Below are 12,568 nucleotides of genomic sequence, written 5' to 3'. Positions count from 1 at the left end.
AGACTATCTCAGTTACTAGAAAGCAGAAACTTGTAGGGAATGTAACACTAACTGCAAACTTGTAGCCAAGTTCAGCAGACACTTAAAAACATCCTGTTCAGATGTATGGCTGCTGGAGCCTGAAGTTCAAAGACTGAGCCCCTAAGTAGGGGGATGCCCTATTCATCCTGCCTGGAGCCTTTTACATCAGATTCCCCTTGTAGCACAAAACAGTTTTCTCTCCATGTTTCAGAACACCTTGCACACACAGAGCATAACTGCAATCTAATCAGTAAAAATACCATAATTGCACAATGCTGCAGAGCAAACAAAAGGGTCCTATTGATCACATTCAGTCCCACAGCAGCTGTTTTTCCCTTGCTTCCAACTCCTTTGGCTGGTCAAGGGCAACTGCTCTTCCAATGGGGCAAACACCACCTGCACAAGCACTACAGGTTGGGGTTTGTTGCCAGGGTCTGTGTTCAGGGATTAAAAACGAGATTAAAAATATCATGAAGAGGAAGCCTGGCCATTCTCACATCAGCCTGGGTGGTGAAGCTGCAGGTGAATGACTGTCCAAAAACTCCCTCCTCACCCCTCCCAGCTGTTGCCTCCTGCCTGCACTGCACCGAGGCCCAGCAGGGCCCCTCCCTGTCTGCATTCGGGTTTCCTGTTCTGTCCCAGATCATTGGCCCTCATAAATCACACCCAGCAGGGATGGAAAAGAAAGAATGGCTACATAGCTACACAGGAGGACATCCTCCGCTTCTCCAGGAAGCATCCACTGCTAGGGACCAACGGCAGGTGCAGCACTTCCTCCACAGTCAGTGAGCAGTTGGGCTAAGAGGACTGCAGATGGAGCCCCATGCTCCTCCCAGGACAGCAGGAGGCACAGCTGCACTTCAAAGGATCACATCTTCTACATCTCTAAGTAAAGAGCGCTCTGCAGTGGAGCCCATCACTTAAAGGACCACACATTGTACTGATGGCACCTTAGCAGGATGCTATAATGAAACTAAAACTCAGATCAGGATTCACAACGAAGTGCAGTTTTGTTTTAAAATCAGGTGTCTTGACAAAGTACCAGACCTTAGCATGATGGTTTCTGCAGTGCTGTAGCTCTTCAGCACTGACTTTCTCTACCCTATAAAACCTGTGACCCACAACTTTTCAATAATAATCTGCACAGCAGTCAGCATGGGCTAGACACCTGTATTTTGGCTTGAGGGAACCCATGCTCTGAAAGCACAGCAGCAGGCAGTCAGACAGGCAGTCACATAGATAGTAAGAGCTAGACCTAGAAAAAGACTGAAACTCCTACAGGTCATGCACTAAAGATGCCAAAGTTTTACATTTCCACCACTCACCTAGGCTCTTCATACAATACAAAGAGGCAGGAAGGTGTCTTATGATATGCCTTGAAATTCTTATTTGCTGAAAAGGATACCCAGCCAGGAAGTTAATCAAGACATGGCAGAAGGTAAAAGCCATATTTACTTAGTGTCCCAAACTCCAGTCATCTCCTACACTTACAGGAGTCCTTTGAGTGTCATTTGGAAGAACTCTCTAAAAAGTTAGTATCCATTTTTCATTAACAATAAAGCATAAAGGTTCCCAAACCTCTTGCCCTCGGACACCACTATTGGTGACAGCCACAGAAGCAGCTCTTAGATCCCACTGCCTCACTCCAAAGCCATCAGCATGACTAACCCCACATCTGACACTCGTCTGCTTTGCATTCTACATTCCCACACTGGTCTCTGTATTCCATCTTTCCATCTCTCCCACTTCAGACCACACACCACCACCTTCCAAACCAACAAATCCAATCCCATATTTAGCCACACAGACGTAACCCATCACCTTTACTGTCCAACAGGCCACACCAACTCATCAGCCACCACTCTGTGCTCCCTCAACCTCCACTCTGCTATGCTATCTGAAACCAGGAGCACTTTTGGTTGGCTGAAGACTCCTCCAGCTCTTCTGATTTCTTCCTCTGCACACATTCAGAAATGCTCCTCTGCCTGACTAGCCATCATTAATAGTGACCTACATTCAAACACACAAATGCTCTGCTTTAGCTGCTTCAGTTCTTTAGTGTAATAGCCCTCAAAACCTAAGTTCAGCAAAGTTTGCAAATGAAATGTACAGTTTGGTTAAAATGCCAGCCTTTATAAACAGGACCTTATGCAAAAATTAGAGCTACTTTTTTCCATTAATCTGCCCTCCAAAAATCACTCCATTTGACTCCATCGATTCAGCTGTTTGAGTTCATCTTTTCAGATATGTACCTGAATTAAACAATATTCAGGAAAACAGTACATTTTTTTTGCAGTAAAAGTACAGTACTTTTGCCACTTCCCTTGGACCCTGATTAAATTCCCATCAAAGTACATAGACTGAAGTTGCATCGGGGAATGTTCAGGTTGAACATAAGGAGGCTTTTCTTCACAGAAAGAGTGATTAAACATTGGAATGGGCTGCCCAGGGAGGCCGTGGAGTCACCGTCCCTGGAGCTGTTTAAGAAAAGACTGGATGGGGCACTTAGTGCCAAGGTCTAGTTAACAAGGTGGTGTTCAGTCAAAGACTCAATGATCTCAGAGGGTTTTTCCAACCTAATTGATTCTGAGATTTTGTGGAAGTCTATAAACTGATTCCCATGAGGCAGGTTTTAACCCAGCCCTAGGATACAAACACAGTTGTCTAAGGACACCAGGGCAGTCTGTACGGTACTTTTGTTTCCTCAAGTTTCCATTAAATGTTATATTTCATACAGAAAACAGCATTAAGAAAATGAGAATGCCATGTACATAAAACTTACAAGCTGTCCTTTCAACTGCCATTAGGATCCTTGCAGGCCCCCACTCTGTGACCTGAACTAGGCAGGAGTCCTATCAGAACACATGTACAGGAGTGTGCCTGAAGGATGTGATATATACACATAAGGGAGTCTGGTTGCAGCTGCAGCAGTAATCTGCTTTCCCTTCCTTCCTAAAAGACAGAACTAATATTCCTAATTCCTGTAGTTTTGCTTATTTTCGTGCTATTTTAAATAAAAAGAGGAAATCAGCTAGCATGCAACTGACCCCGACCCCAAGCAGCATCAGCCTCAGGCTGCAGAGCTCCAGGGGTGCCAGCATAAAGCGTCCACAGGAAGATGTGTATTTCCCTGAAGTCAGTGCGTGAAAAAAGCCTAATGAAGTGCAGCTCCAGGTGTGGGCTTGCAAGGAACTAAACCAAAGAGAATCCCCTGTAAAGGAAGGCTGATGGGGAAGGGTTTTGCACCTCTCATCACGTAAACCCTGCAGTGTTTCCTGTGGAGCTTCGCTGTTTTGATGCAGCGCAAGCTCAGGCTTCAGGAGTCCAATCACTCAGGGTTTGTTTACACTGGGAGAGCTCTGCTGCTAGATATGCTGGCATCGCTCCTCAGTGTGGATGTAACATATGCCAGAGAGGGAATTCCTCTGCCAGTCTAACAGTACCACTTCCTCCAGTGACATTAACAAAGCCAACAAAAGCACTTCTCTGACAGCACAGCTGCACCAGTGGGGGGGTATATGATTTTTACTGCTTTCCCCCTCCCCCCACCCCATGAAAATATTCCATAGGACTACCAAAGCCCTACAGAAGGGATAGATTCTCTTCTGGGCAAGCTGCCAACATCATCCAATAGCACTCACTGCAGAGCAGGAAAATGGAGACGCGTATTGAATGCACTTAGACCCAAGCAGAGTTTCACTGGCCAAGAAGGGACAGGGGCCTCTGCCCACAGGGTCCCAGTGATCCATGATGAGGAGTGGCACGAAGGAAACTTCTTGTAGATGAAGCTGGCTGCCCCTGCTCAACTCCCCACCACGATTACAGTGCTGAGGCACTGAAACAGGTTACCCAGATAAGTCATGGATGCCTCATCCCTGGAAGCGTTCAAGGCCAGGCTGGATCAGGTTTTGAGCAACCTGGTCTAGGTGAAGGTGTCCCATAGAAGGGGAGCAGGAACTACATGATCTTTGAGGTCCCCTTCCAACCCAACCATTCTATGGTTCTATGACTCTGGAGGTGGGTAATGGCAGCAACCACATCATACTGAGAGATGTGGAGAGAAAATGGCTTTGCTTTAGGCAGCAAAGTGAGGGAGAGAGCAGAAGTGTCACACTGGCTGAGGATCAGGGAGTAAAGCTCACCCAGCCAAGGTGCAAGACACTGCTTCCATGTTGCCAGCTCACAGTATTTTTGCAAGCCCTGTCATGCTTGAAATGTTTTAAGGTTCTAGCTCTTCAAATCACAGCCACTGGATAACAACTAATTAAAATTTTTATTTAAGGAAGATGTATATTGAATTCTCCTCAGTGATTCATAGCCAGATTTTAATATTATACATGCATATTATATATAATATATATAAATATATATTTGTGTGTATGCATAAATACACTTACATACATACCTAGTCTGCAAACTTCAATTTTAAAGCCAGACTTCCAGTTTTCTAAGATTGGAATTACAATCTTAAACATTTTCAGCTGAACAATGTGGTGCCATCAGCCACTAGCATGCAGTGTAACCAGAGGGGAGAGTGCTGGTGGCATCCCCACAGCTCCTCCTTTTCTTCACACAGACACAGTATTTGGAGGATAGTCTTGGTAGCAGTAGGGCACCTAAGGGCTAAAGAATCACTTTTTCTGTTGTCCATATTATGTACAGGCATAGAAAGAATGCATACAAAAACTGTGGAAAATACATAAATGAGAGTAAGATCAGTAGAACTACATTACTTTTTCATGTTTTCTCACAAAAAACAATTTAATCACCAACAGTTTCCTTAATTGCCCCTCTTCTCAGGATCTGACACACCCTTATTTAACTCAGTTTAGATCTTTATGCATTGACAGGAGCTGGTTTTCAAGGAAAGAAGCAGAACACATAGATAAAAGTCCTCTGCTTCCTCAATGAGCACAGGCAGACCATATTTCTTTGGATAATATCCCAGTCACCAGAATTACAGAGCCAGTACAGAGACAGGAAAAGCAAGGGCATTCTCCTTCAAAGCATTCATGCATCCCTGCTCTCACAAGGCAGTAGGAGTAACATGGTCAATGACAAGTCTGTAACAGGACCAAAAAATCCTACAAAAAAATCCTCACAGTATCACTGATGAGAACAGCATGTATTCAGGGAAAAGGCACTCTAATGACTTTGTTTGGGACAACTTTTCCCCAGACTCTCTGCTCGTCCTTGCAGTGCTTCCACCCTGGAGCAACAGCATTCATACACACACCGGCGCTCCCCGAGCGCGCAGCCATGGCAGGCACACCTGTCAGACACAGATTATTCTTGCCAGAAACACAATAATCTCCCTGGAAGGACTGTTGCTGAAGGAAGAGAGCATATGCACATTAAAATGCAGATTTTGTTTCCTGCCTCCCGGGTCTATCCTGTGATGACCTGCTGCTGCTGCTGCAATACTTGCAACCACTATACCTTCCCAACAGACTTCAGTGAGCAAAGGCAGGACAGTCTTTGGGATCAGCCAGGCAGACTCCAACAGCCTCAGCAAGGCTTCTGGGTGAGAACATCCTGCCAAAAGAACTTCCACAATGTAAGTTGCTCAGGGCCAACCAGCACCTGGAAATTTCCACCTTAGGAGTAATGTCTGCACTGCTGGTGGAATGTTCTCAAGCTCTGTCAGGGCTCCACATTCAGCACACAGCCAGCATTGCACCCTCTGCAGTGATACCCTCTGCTACAAAATTTGTCACTTGTTATTAACTCTGGGTCCAAAGCACCTTTCCTTTCTTCTTCCTTTGCAACATGTGAAATACCACTTTCAGGTCACACCTTGTCACAACAGGAGAAAAGCATACTTAGCCCTGATATATACGTGTGAAATCAGAGACAAGCGAGCATAAATCTCCCTTTGCCCGAGCCATAGGCACACACGCTCATTGCAGGGACAAGGCTGGTGACATGGCTGCCACGTGTGGCAGCCCAAACCCTCCCTTTGGGTACTCTCAGTGCTTGTGCTCATACACAACAATTCATCTGCCTTCTGAATCCCAAAGGGTTAATTTATCCCTAAATTAGAATTCAGAATGCCTCATTTAGCCAAAGACCTCTCTCATTAAGAAGAGAATCATAGAGATGTATGAGGTATTTGTACAAAGATCTTAATCTTTGCTACCATCAGCCCTGGTACCTAGTCCAATTAATAACCAAATTAATGTCAACGCCAGTACCCAATCATCCATAGGGAACAGGAATGACGTTTCCTTTCAGCCACGCACCAAGTCTCATCCAGCAAGAGAGAGAGCTGTATGTGTTTTCCCGGGGCCAGCCCTGCGCGGTCCGTCTCCCACCTCAGCGCCGCGGGAGCGGCAAGAGGAAGCGGCTGTGTTTTGGATCAGCCTCCCACGCGCAGCAGAGCAGCTTCTGGGTTGTTCAATCCTACGCGCAGTGCAACGCCTGCGGATGGGCCATTCCACGGCGGGGAGACCCGGGCGCGCACCCTGCGGGCCCCGTGCCCCGCTCCAAAGCACCGGGCCAGCTGCTCTCCTGCCCTCCAGGAGCCCCCGGCGGGAGGGGGACACCACGGGGTGTCAAATGGCTGCTGCATCACATTCCCTGATGCATCTTCCCTATTTTCCCCAAAAAGAACAAAGCTGTCCTCAAAACGACGCTTTCTGTCGAACAGCTGACCAAAAATAAAAGTACAAATAAAACTTAATGGAGCGCGAAGCTTCATATGACAAGGAAAATTCCCGCTCCAATTCTGATCTCTGTTTACAACGTTGAAAGTGGGTCAAACTGGTCTGCGGTGGAGGGATCTGTTTGGAAAATGATCTCTGAGAGAAAAAACATCTAAGCGGCAGACAACTGTACTGCAATGCTTCCACGGGGATCCCTTCCCTGCCACCAAAGTAATTCAGTTTTACCACACAAGGTTGAAATCCTGTAACTTGAAATTATGGTTTTTTCTTTAAATTACTTAAATTCAGCGATTCCCTATCTTTTGGTGCAAATCAACTAACCATGTCTCAGCACACATCTCCATGCTTTAAAAAATAAGACATGGCTGGGTTTGGACAGGGGGAAGCTGTTGTCGGCTTTGCATTGTTTCTTTTTAATAATTGCCCTCACTTTTGTTCATTTCCTGTGTTGAGGAAAAGGTTATTGTTCAGTATCATCACACTGCCTAACTCAACTATTTTGTTTTACCCCATCATGGTCTCTTTCAAAACGCAAAGGAATGATTATGACATTAAATGGGAGCCCAAAAATAAGAAACAGTCTGTAACAACATTACTTTCCAAGGTATTTTCACTCTGACTTCCAGAAATCTAGTGAATTTAATATCTGTCCTTTCCTGTTCAAGGTAGAAAATTATTGTAATGTAAACAAATTCAGCCAAAACTTCCTGGCAAGAAGCTCTGTAGGTTGCTCTTTGCAATGCTGGTATACAAATACACAGCAATCTAAAGAAAGAATATACTAATCAGCCTTGAAAACCAGTAATTTGTTTTATCAACTTACGAAAATTCTGTTCTTTGACCTTCAAGTGCTTGATTCCTTTTATGGTCGCACCATCTTTATTATTAAAAATCTCCTACTAATTACTCTCAGGGTACCCAGAGGCTTTAAAAAGCACAAAATGAAAAAAAAAAAATGCATTACTACATTCCTGCCTATATTGAATCCTCTTTCTAATCTGTTTTTGAAAGAAAGAAATAAATTTATAGCATTTTCAAGAAAATATCTTTAAAAGGACCCCAAGCTGATAAACATTCTTTCATATTTATAATTTGTATTTTAATGTTCTCTTTGGTTTTAGTTACTATTTTTTATTTACAGAAAAATGAGCTCTGTGAGTCTTCAAAGTGTCTGCTAATGTCAGATATTTATAGAAAGTTATGATCTCAAATGATTTTAAGAACTGAATCAGTCTACATCCATGGGACAAAACTTGTATGTTTCAGACTTCAAAAATGTCCAGTTTTAACTGGAGACTTTAGGGCAAATGAGGAATAAAGAGGCTCATATTTTAAATGCTCTCAGTATAAAAAAAGTAACAAACAGTAGAAGCCTAAAAGACTTGGAAAATATACCATGGGACAGGAAAGGATGTAAATTTTATATCTGTTTGCTAACAAACAAAGAAAAAGAATAAAGCAACACGGAAACAGCTCAGGCATAGCATAGATGAGAACGTAAAAGAGGTATGGTGTATATATTCTGAGTCTATAGAAGAATATTTACAAAGTTAGATGGAAAAATGAGTTTGTGAGTCCCTCAGACACATCTATGAATTAGAAAGCGCTTTGTGCATGGCCCATGGAAATAAGTACAGTTACCCTCACAAAACCAAAAATCTCCCTAAAAAATATTTAAAAGGGCTATTTCTCCCCAGACTTAGAACTAAGTCAGAGGCAGAGGAGACACACGGGGTCAGCAGGTACATCCAGGGCATCCCAGCACCCTGCTGGATGCGGGGCGAGCTCGGGGAGGTGGGAGGCTGCGAGGCACCAGTGTTCCTCCCGCCCTGGCTGCCGTCCCAGCCTGCACACCCCCCGCTGCAAACCCCGTGCTGCTGCACCACGAGGTCCACGACATGTCCCACTGACAGCTCCTTGCACGCCAGACCGGTCTCCTTGTTGGCTGTGGGGAGCTGTGCACTCTGCAAACCCTCCTCTGCATGTGGGTGCTGTGAAGGGACCCCCACCAGAAGATGAGAGGTGTTTGCCCCTCGGAGATGAAAAGAGAGCCTTTCATTCACTAACTGAGCTGTCCCCAACTATACTGTAATAGAAAAGCACATTAACTTGGGAAACACTCTTTCAACACTTATTTCTGTTATGCTTTTTTGTTTATTTTGTTTTTCAGTAGAGCCTCTTTCCTAGACTGAGTGCAGGAACCCATTTCACTATGCTTGACATCTACACAAAGGGGAAAGACTTTTTCTGCCCTAAAGCTCAGAAGCCAAAGTCCAAGAGGTGCTCAGGGAGCATGCCTGGAGCAGCAGTGTGGGACAGGCTGCCAAAATCCTCCTTGGGCTTGGTGCCACCAGGCAAAAGAGCCTGGAGACAAGGAGGCATGGGCAGAGCCTGTCAGAGCCAGTGAATAGTTAGGCAGAGGAGTCCCAAGTGCCCCACATCACATGTGTCACCCTGGATGGCAGAACAGGTCATTTACCTGCTCTGGAGCCCCACTTCACAGCCCAGTGCACTGGACAACAATTTGCACCTCATGTACCACCTCCACAAGGCTGTAGTCCCTTGGGAGCAGGGACCCCTTCCTCAGCTCTACTGCCTGAACGGCCACTTGAGGGAAATGATAGCAGGGAAAGCTGGCAGCAGCAGTGGCAGGGGCTTCAGCTGGCCCAGCTGGCCCCATTGGCCGCCACGGTGGCCCCTGAGTTACCCACACTCACACAGCCACTGACACACTGCTCGCTCTCACCACTTCCATCGCCCTCCAATGGCACTGCGGGCTCCTGTGGGGTTTCCATATCCCCATACTACCTCCTAATGTACCTGGGAATTTGGGAGGCAGGAATGACCTACTACATCTGCAGAATGGGACTCCATCCAGAGCCAAGACCTCCACACTACAGTACAACACAAAACAGTAACAACCCCAGTGGGTGGCAAACTGAAGAACCGAAGGGGAGCAGCCCAGACCAGTGTCCTGCTGAGCTCAAGGCATTGGTTTCAACTTTGTGGGTCTGAGAAGTACTTGAAATAGAGCCACAAAAGGTAACAAAAGCCCACTGTCAGCAGGCTCCAACAACTGGAGTGCTCTGCCAACAGGAAAAGGTGAAAAATACGGTGTTAATTTTCAAGCAAGGAGTCATCCCATCAGCATAGCAGATGACCTTCATCCATCTCTTCACCACCTTGGACTGGCACACAAGGAAAGTTTTTTGTCAATATGTGGATCTCTGTGTGTGCTAGGTTACTGAACATCAGGTGAGACAAGAGAACTGTCCCAAGTTTTGAGGCACAACCAAACCCCTCTTCCTCTGGCTGAGCTACGACGGGAATTACGTACACACAGAGAGCACATAAAAGTTACCTGACAGAGTACATTTTCTTCAAACACAATGCAGACTAGAGCTGTAACGCGTTTTTCAGCCCGCCCCAAAAAAGAATGAGATTTTTTTTTCCACAGGCTACGAAACAGTAAAGGACCCACATAACGCTAAAACAGCCTTCAAGAAAACGAAGCATCAAACGCGAAAATGTCCTTCAGAGGCTGGAAGGGATAAGCTGAATCACCTCCCAAGCGAGGTGAAGCACCGGCTGCTCCAGCAGTTGCGTAGATAAGTTTGCAGCCGGCTCGTGGCACTCGGGAAAGGGTCCATAGTCCACCCCCCAAAATTAATACACCTCCTGTGCACGGCCAGGACTCGGCTTTGGGAAGCGGAGCGTTTGTAAAACACTTGCAGAACAGCGGCCCCTCGGGGGGGAAGCCCCTCCAGCCCGGCGGCCGCTCCCCGCTGTCCCCCGGCCCCCCGAGGGGCCCGGCCCCGCTCCGCCCCCCGCGCCCCCCGCCGCCCTCCCCGGGCCCGGGGTCCCCCCTCCGGCGCGGGGGCGGCGCGGGCGGGGCGGGGGCGGCGGCCCGGCCGCACAAAGGGCGGCGGGCACTTACTTTGTCTATGGTGCCCGGGAGCAGGCGGTCGAGCAGGCGGCACAGCACCACGCCGTCCTTCAGGGAGGACTGAAGGAAGCCCTCGGGGTCGGAGATGGTCTTTTTGGGCGACTCCAGCACGCCCAGGGCGATCAGCCACGTAACGGTCTGCTCCGCCGAATTCATGGCGATGGCGGCGGCGGGCGGGGGTCGCGGCGCCCCGCGCCTCGCGTGGGTTTTGTGTCTCCCCCGGCGGGGGCTTCAGGCGGAGGCCGGCGGCGCCGCCCCCATGTGAATGCAGATGACGACGCCCCGGCCCCGCCGCTACAGACACATGCAGCTGCAGTGCCGCCTCCTCCCCGCCCCCCCGCCGCCGCCGCCGCCGCCGCCCCATGACATCACTGGCAGCGGCGGCGGGCGGGGGCCGCGCCCGCGGAGACCCGCGCTCCGCTCCGCGCCCGCTGCGCGCCCCGAGCGCCGGCCGCAGCGCGCCCCCTGCCGGGCGGCCGGGCCTCCGCGGGCGCGCAGCGGGGCGGGAGCGGGAGCCGCCGGGCGCCGCCGGCCGCGGGGAAAAGTTGCGGGATCCCGCGGCCCCTCGTTCCCTCCTCGGACGGCGCCGTCGCGCAGGGAAACGAACCCCCACCAGCCCTCGGCGCCGGGCTCGGGGAGACCGGTTTCGGACCATCCGCCTCTGGGAGACCGGCAGCGGGTTCCGGCCCGACCGGCCGCGTGAACGCGATCTCTTGCCTTTGCCCGTCGCTCCCGTGCACAGGGAAACCCGTTCGGGAGCCTCGGCCCGGCGGGCGGGTGGCGGGCTCGCCCCGGTGCGCGCCATCCCCGCCGCGCGCCTGCCGGGATGCTCCACCGCCGGAGCGCCTCCCGCCAGCTCCCGCCCGATGGTCTGCGGCACCGCCTGGGAAACCCAGCCTAAATACTCAGGAGGACTGTGCTGAAACAGAGCCTTCCTGTGCCTTTTATTCTGACAAAAACCATTCCTCAAGGCTTTGCATGGATAGGACACTATGAGCAATCAGTATTTTTTTGTTAGGAGCTGGCTGGTGTGGGCTCCAGGGTTCCTCTGTTGCCATCAGCCTCCCTGATGCAGCACACACGCCAGGAGAGGCGATACCACCACAGCTCCTGCTCTCCCTTCCCTCCCCACCTGACCCCCCTCAAGGGGCAAAACGCCTTCAAGGCAGAGGTAGAGGGAATAGTGCCAACCCAAACTCATCTCTGCTGTTCTGCTTCCAGCCGGGCATACTGCATCCTCCACCACCACAGTCCCTGAGCAGCAGCCCTGGTAGGTTCTTCTGACCCAGAATCTCCTTGCAAGCCACTGTCCAGCCCAGAAAGACTGAGGTGCATTTCAATTTGAGACAAGATAATCTAATTTCAGCACTCAATCTCCTTCTAACCTATATAAGGTGCAGATTTTCTTAAATTCTGACACTTCTGGTAGATATCTCTTCCATTTTTTTTTCCTTTTGCTCCTTATTTTGGTTGAGGTGAGAGCAGTGGACTGGCCTCTGCTAGTGTTAATGCCCACTTGGACTCAAGCAGGATGGGATAAACAAGTACAATGCACGCAGTGGTCAGAAGGAATTTATTACCTCAGCATCCCCAGCAGGGGTTCCCCAGCAGCTTCCCCAGCAAGTGGGGACATCCCTGGCACTGGCCCATGGTAGAAGACAATGGGCATGAGTTTACAAAGCTTTTGATGTGAGAGATGTGATGAGAACATGGTGAAGAGGGCATGGCTGATTACAGTAGAGAGTGTGACATTGTGGAAAAACCCATCCAAAGGCAATGGAAGTAACAACATATTACAACACACAATAGTGATCCTAACAATTATAAGCAATATCTGGATTATTACTGAATGACAACCATCGTCTATCTCCTTACTATTCTTCCGCACTTTACTGCACACCCTTCCATATTTATTTTTGAGCAACAGCTCCCAATC

General features: G+C 48.7%; 1 protein-coding gene across 1 annotated transcript in view; it reads right to left on the bottom strand.

Annotated features, from left to right (window-relative positions):
• Positions 1 to 10,788, bottom strand: part of ARHGEF7 (Rho guanine nucleotide exchange factor 7) — a gene marked incomplete at its 5' end in the record, with an annotated part of 117,363 nt that extends 106,575 nt beyond the window's left edge. The window contains one exon of the mRNA XM_083854879.1: positions 10,624 to 10,788. Coding sequence (XP_083711005.1) covers positions 10,624 to 10,788 — 165 coding nt within the window. The remainder of the gene's footprint in view (positions 1 to 10,623) is intronic.
• Between the last annotated feature and the right edge of the window lie 1,780 nt (positions 10,789 to 12,568).

This window comes from Zosterops lateralis (genome assembly GCF_965231275.1).
Source record: "Zosterops lateralis genome assembly, chromosome: 2".
Taxonomy (NCBI): Eukaryota; Metazoa; Chordata; class Aves; order Passeriformes; family Zosteropidae; genus Zosterops; species Zosterops lateralis.
This window is presented reverse-complemented; position numbering and strand designations above follow the sequence as displayed.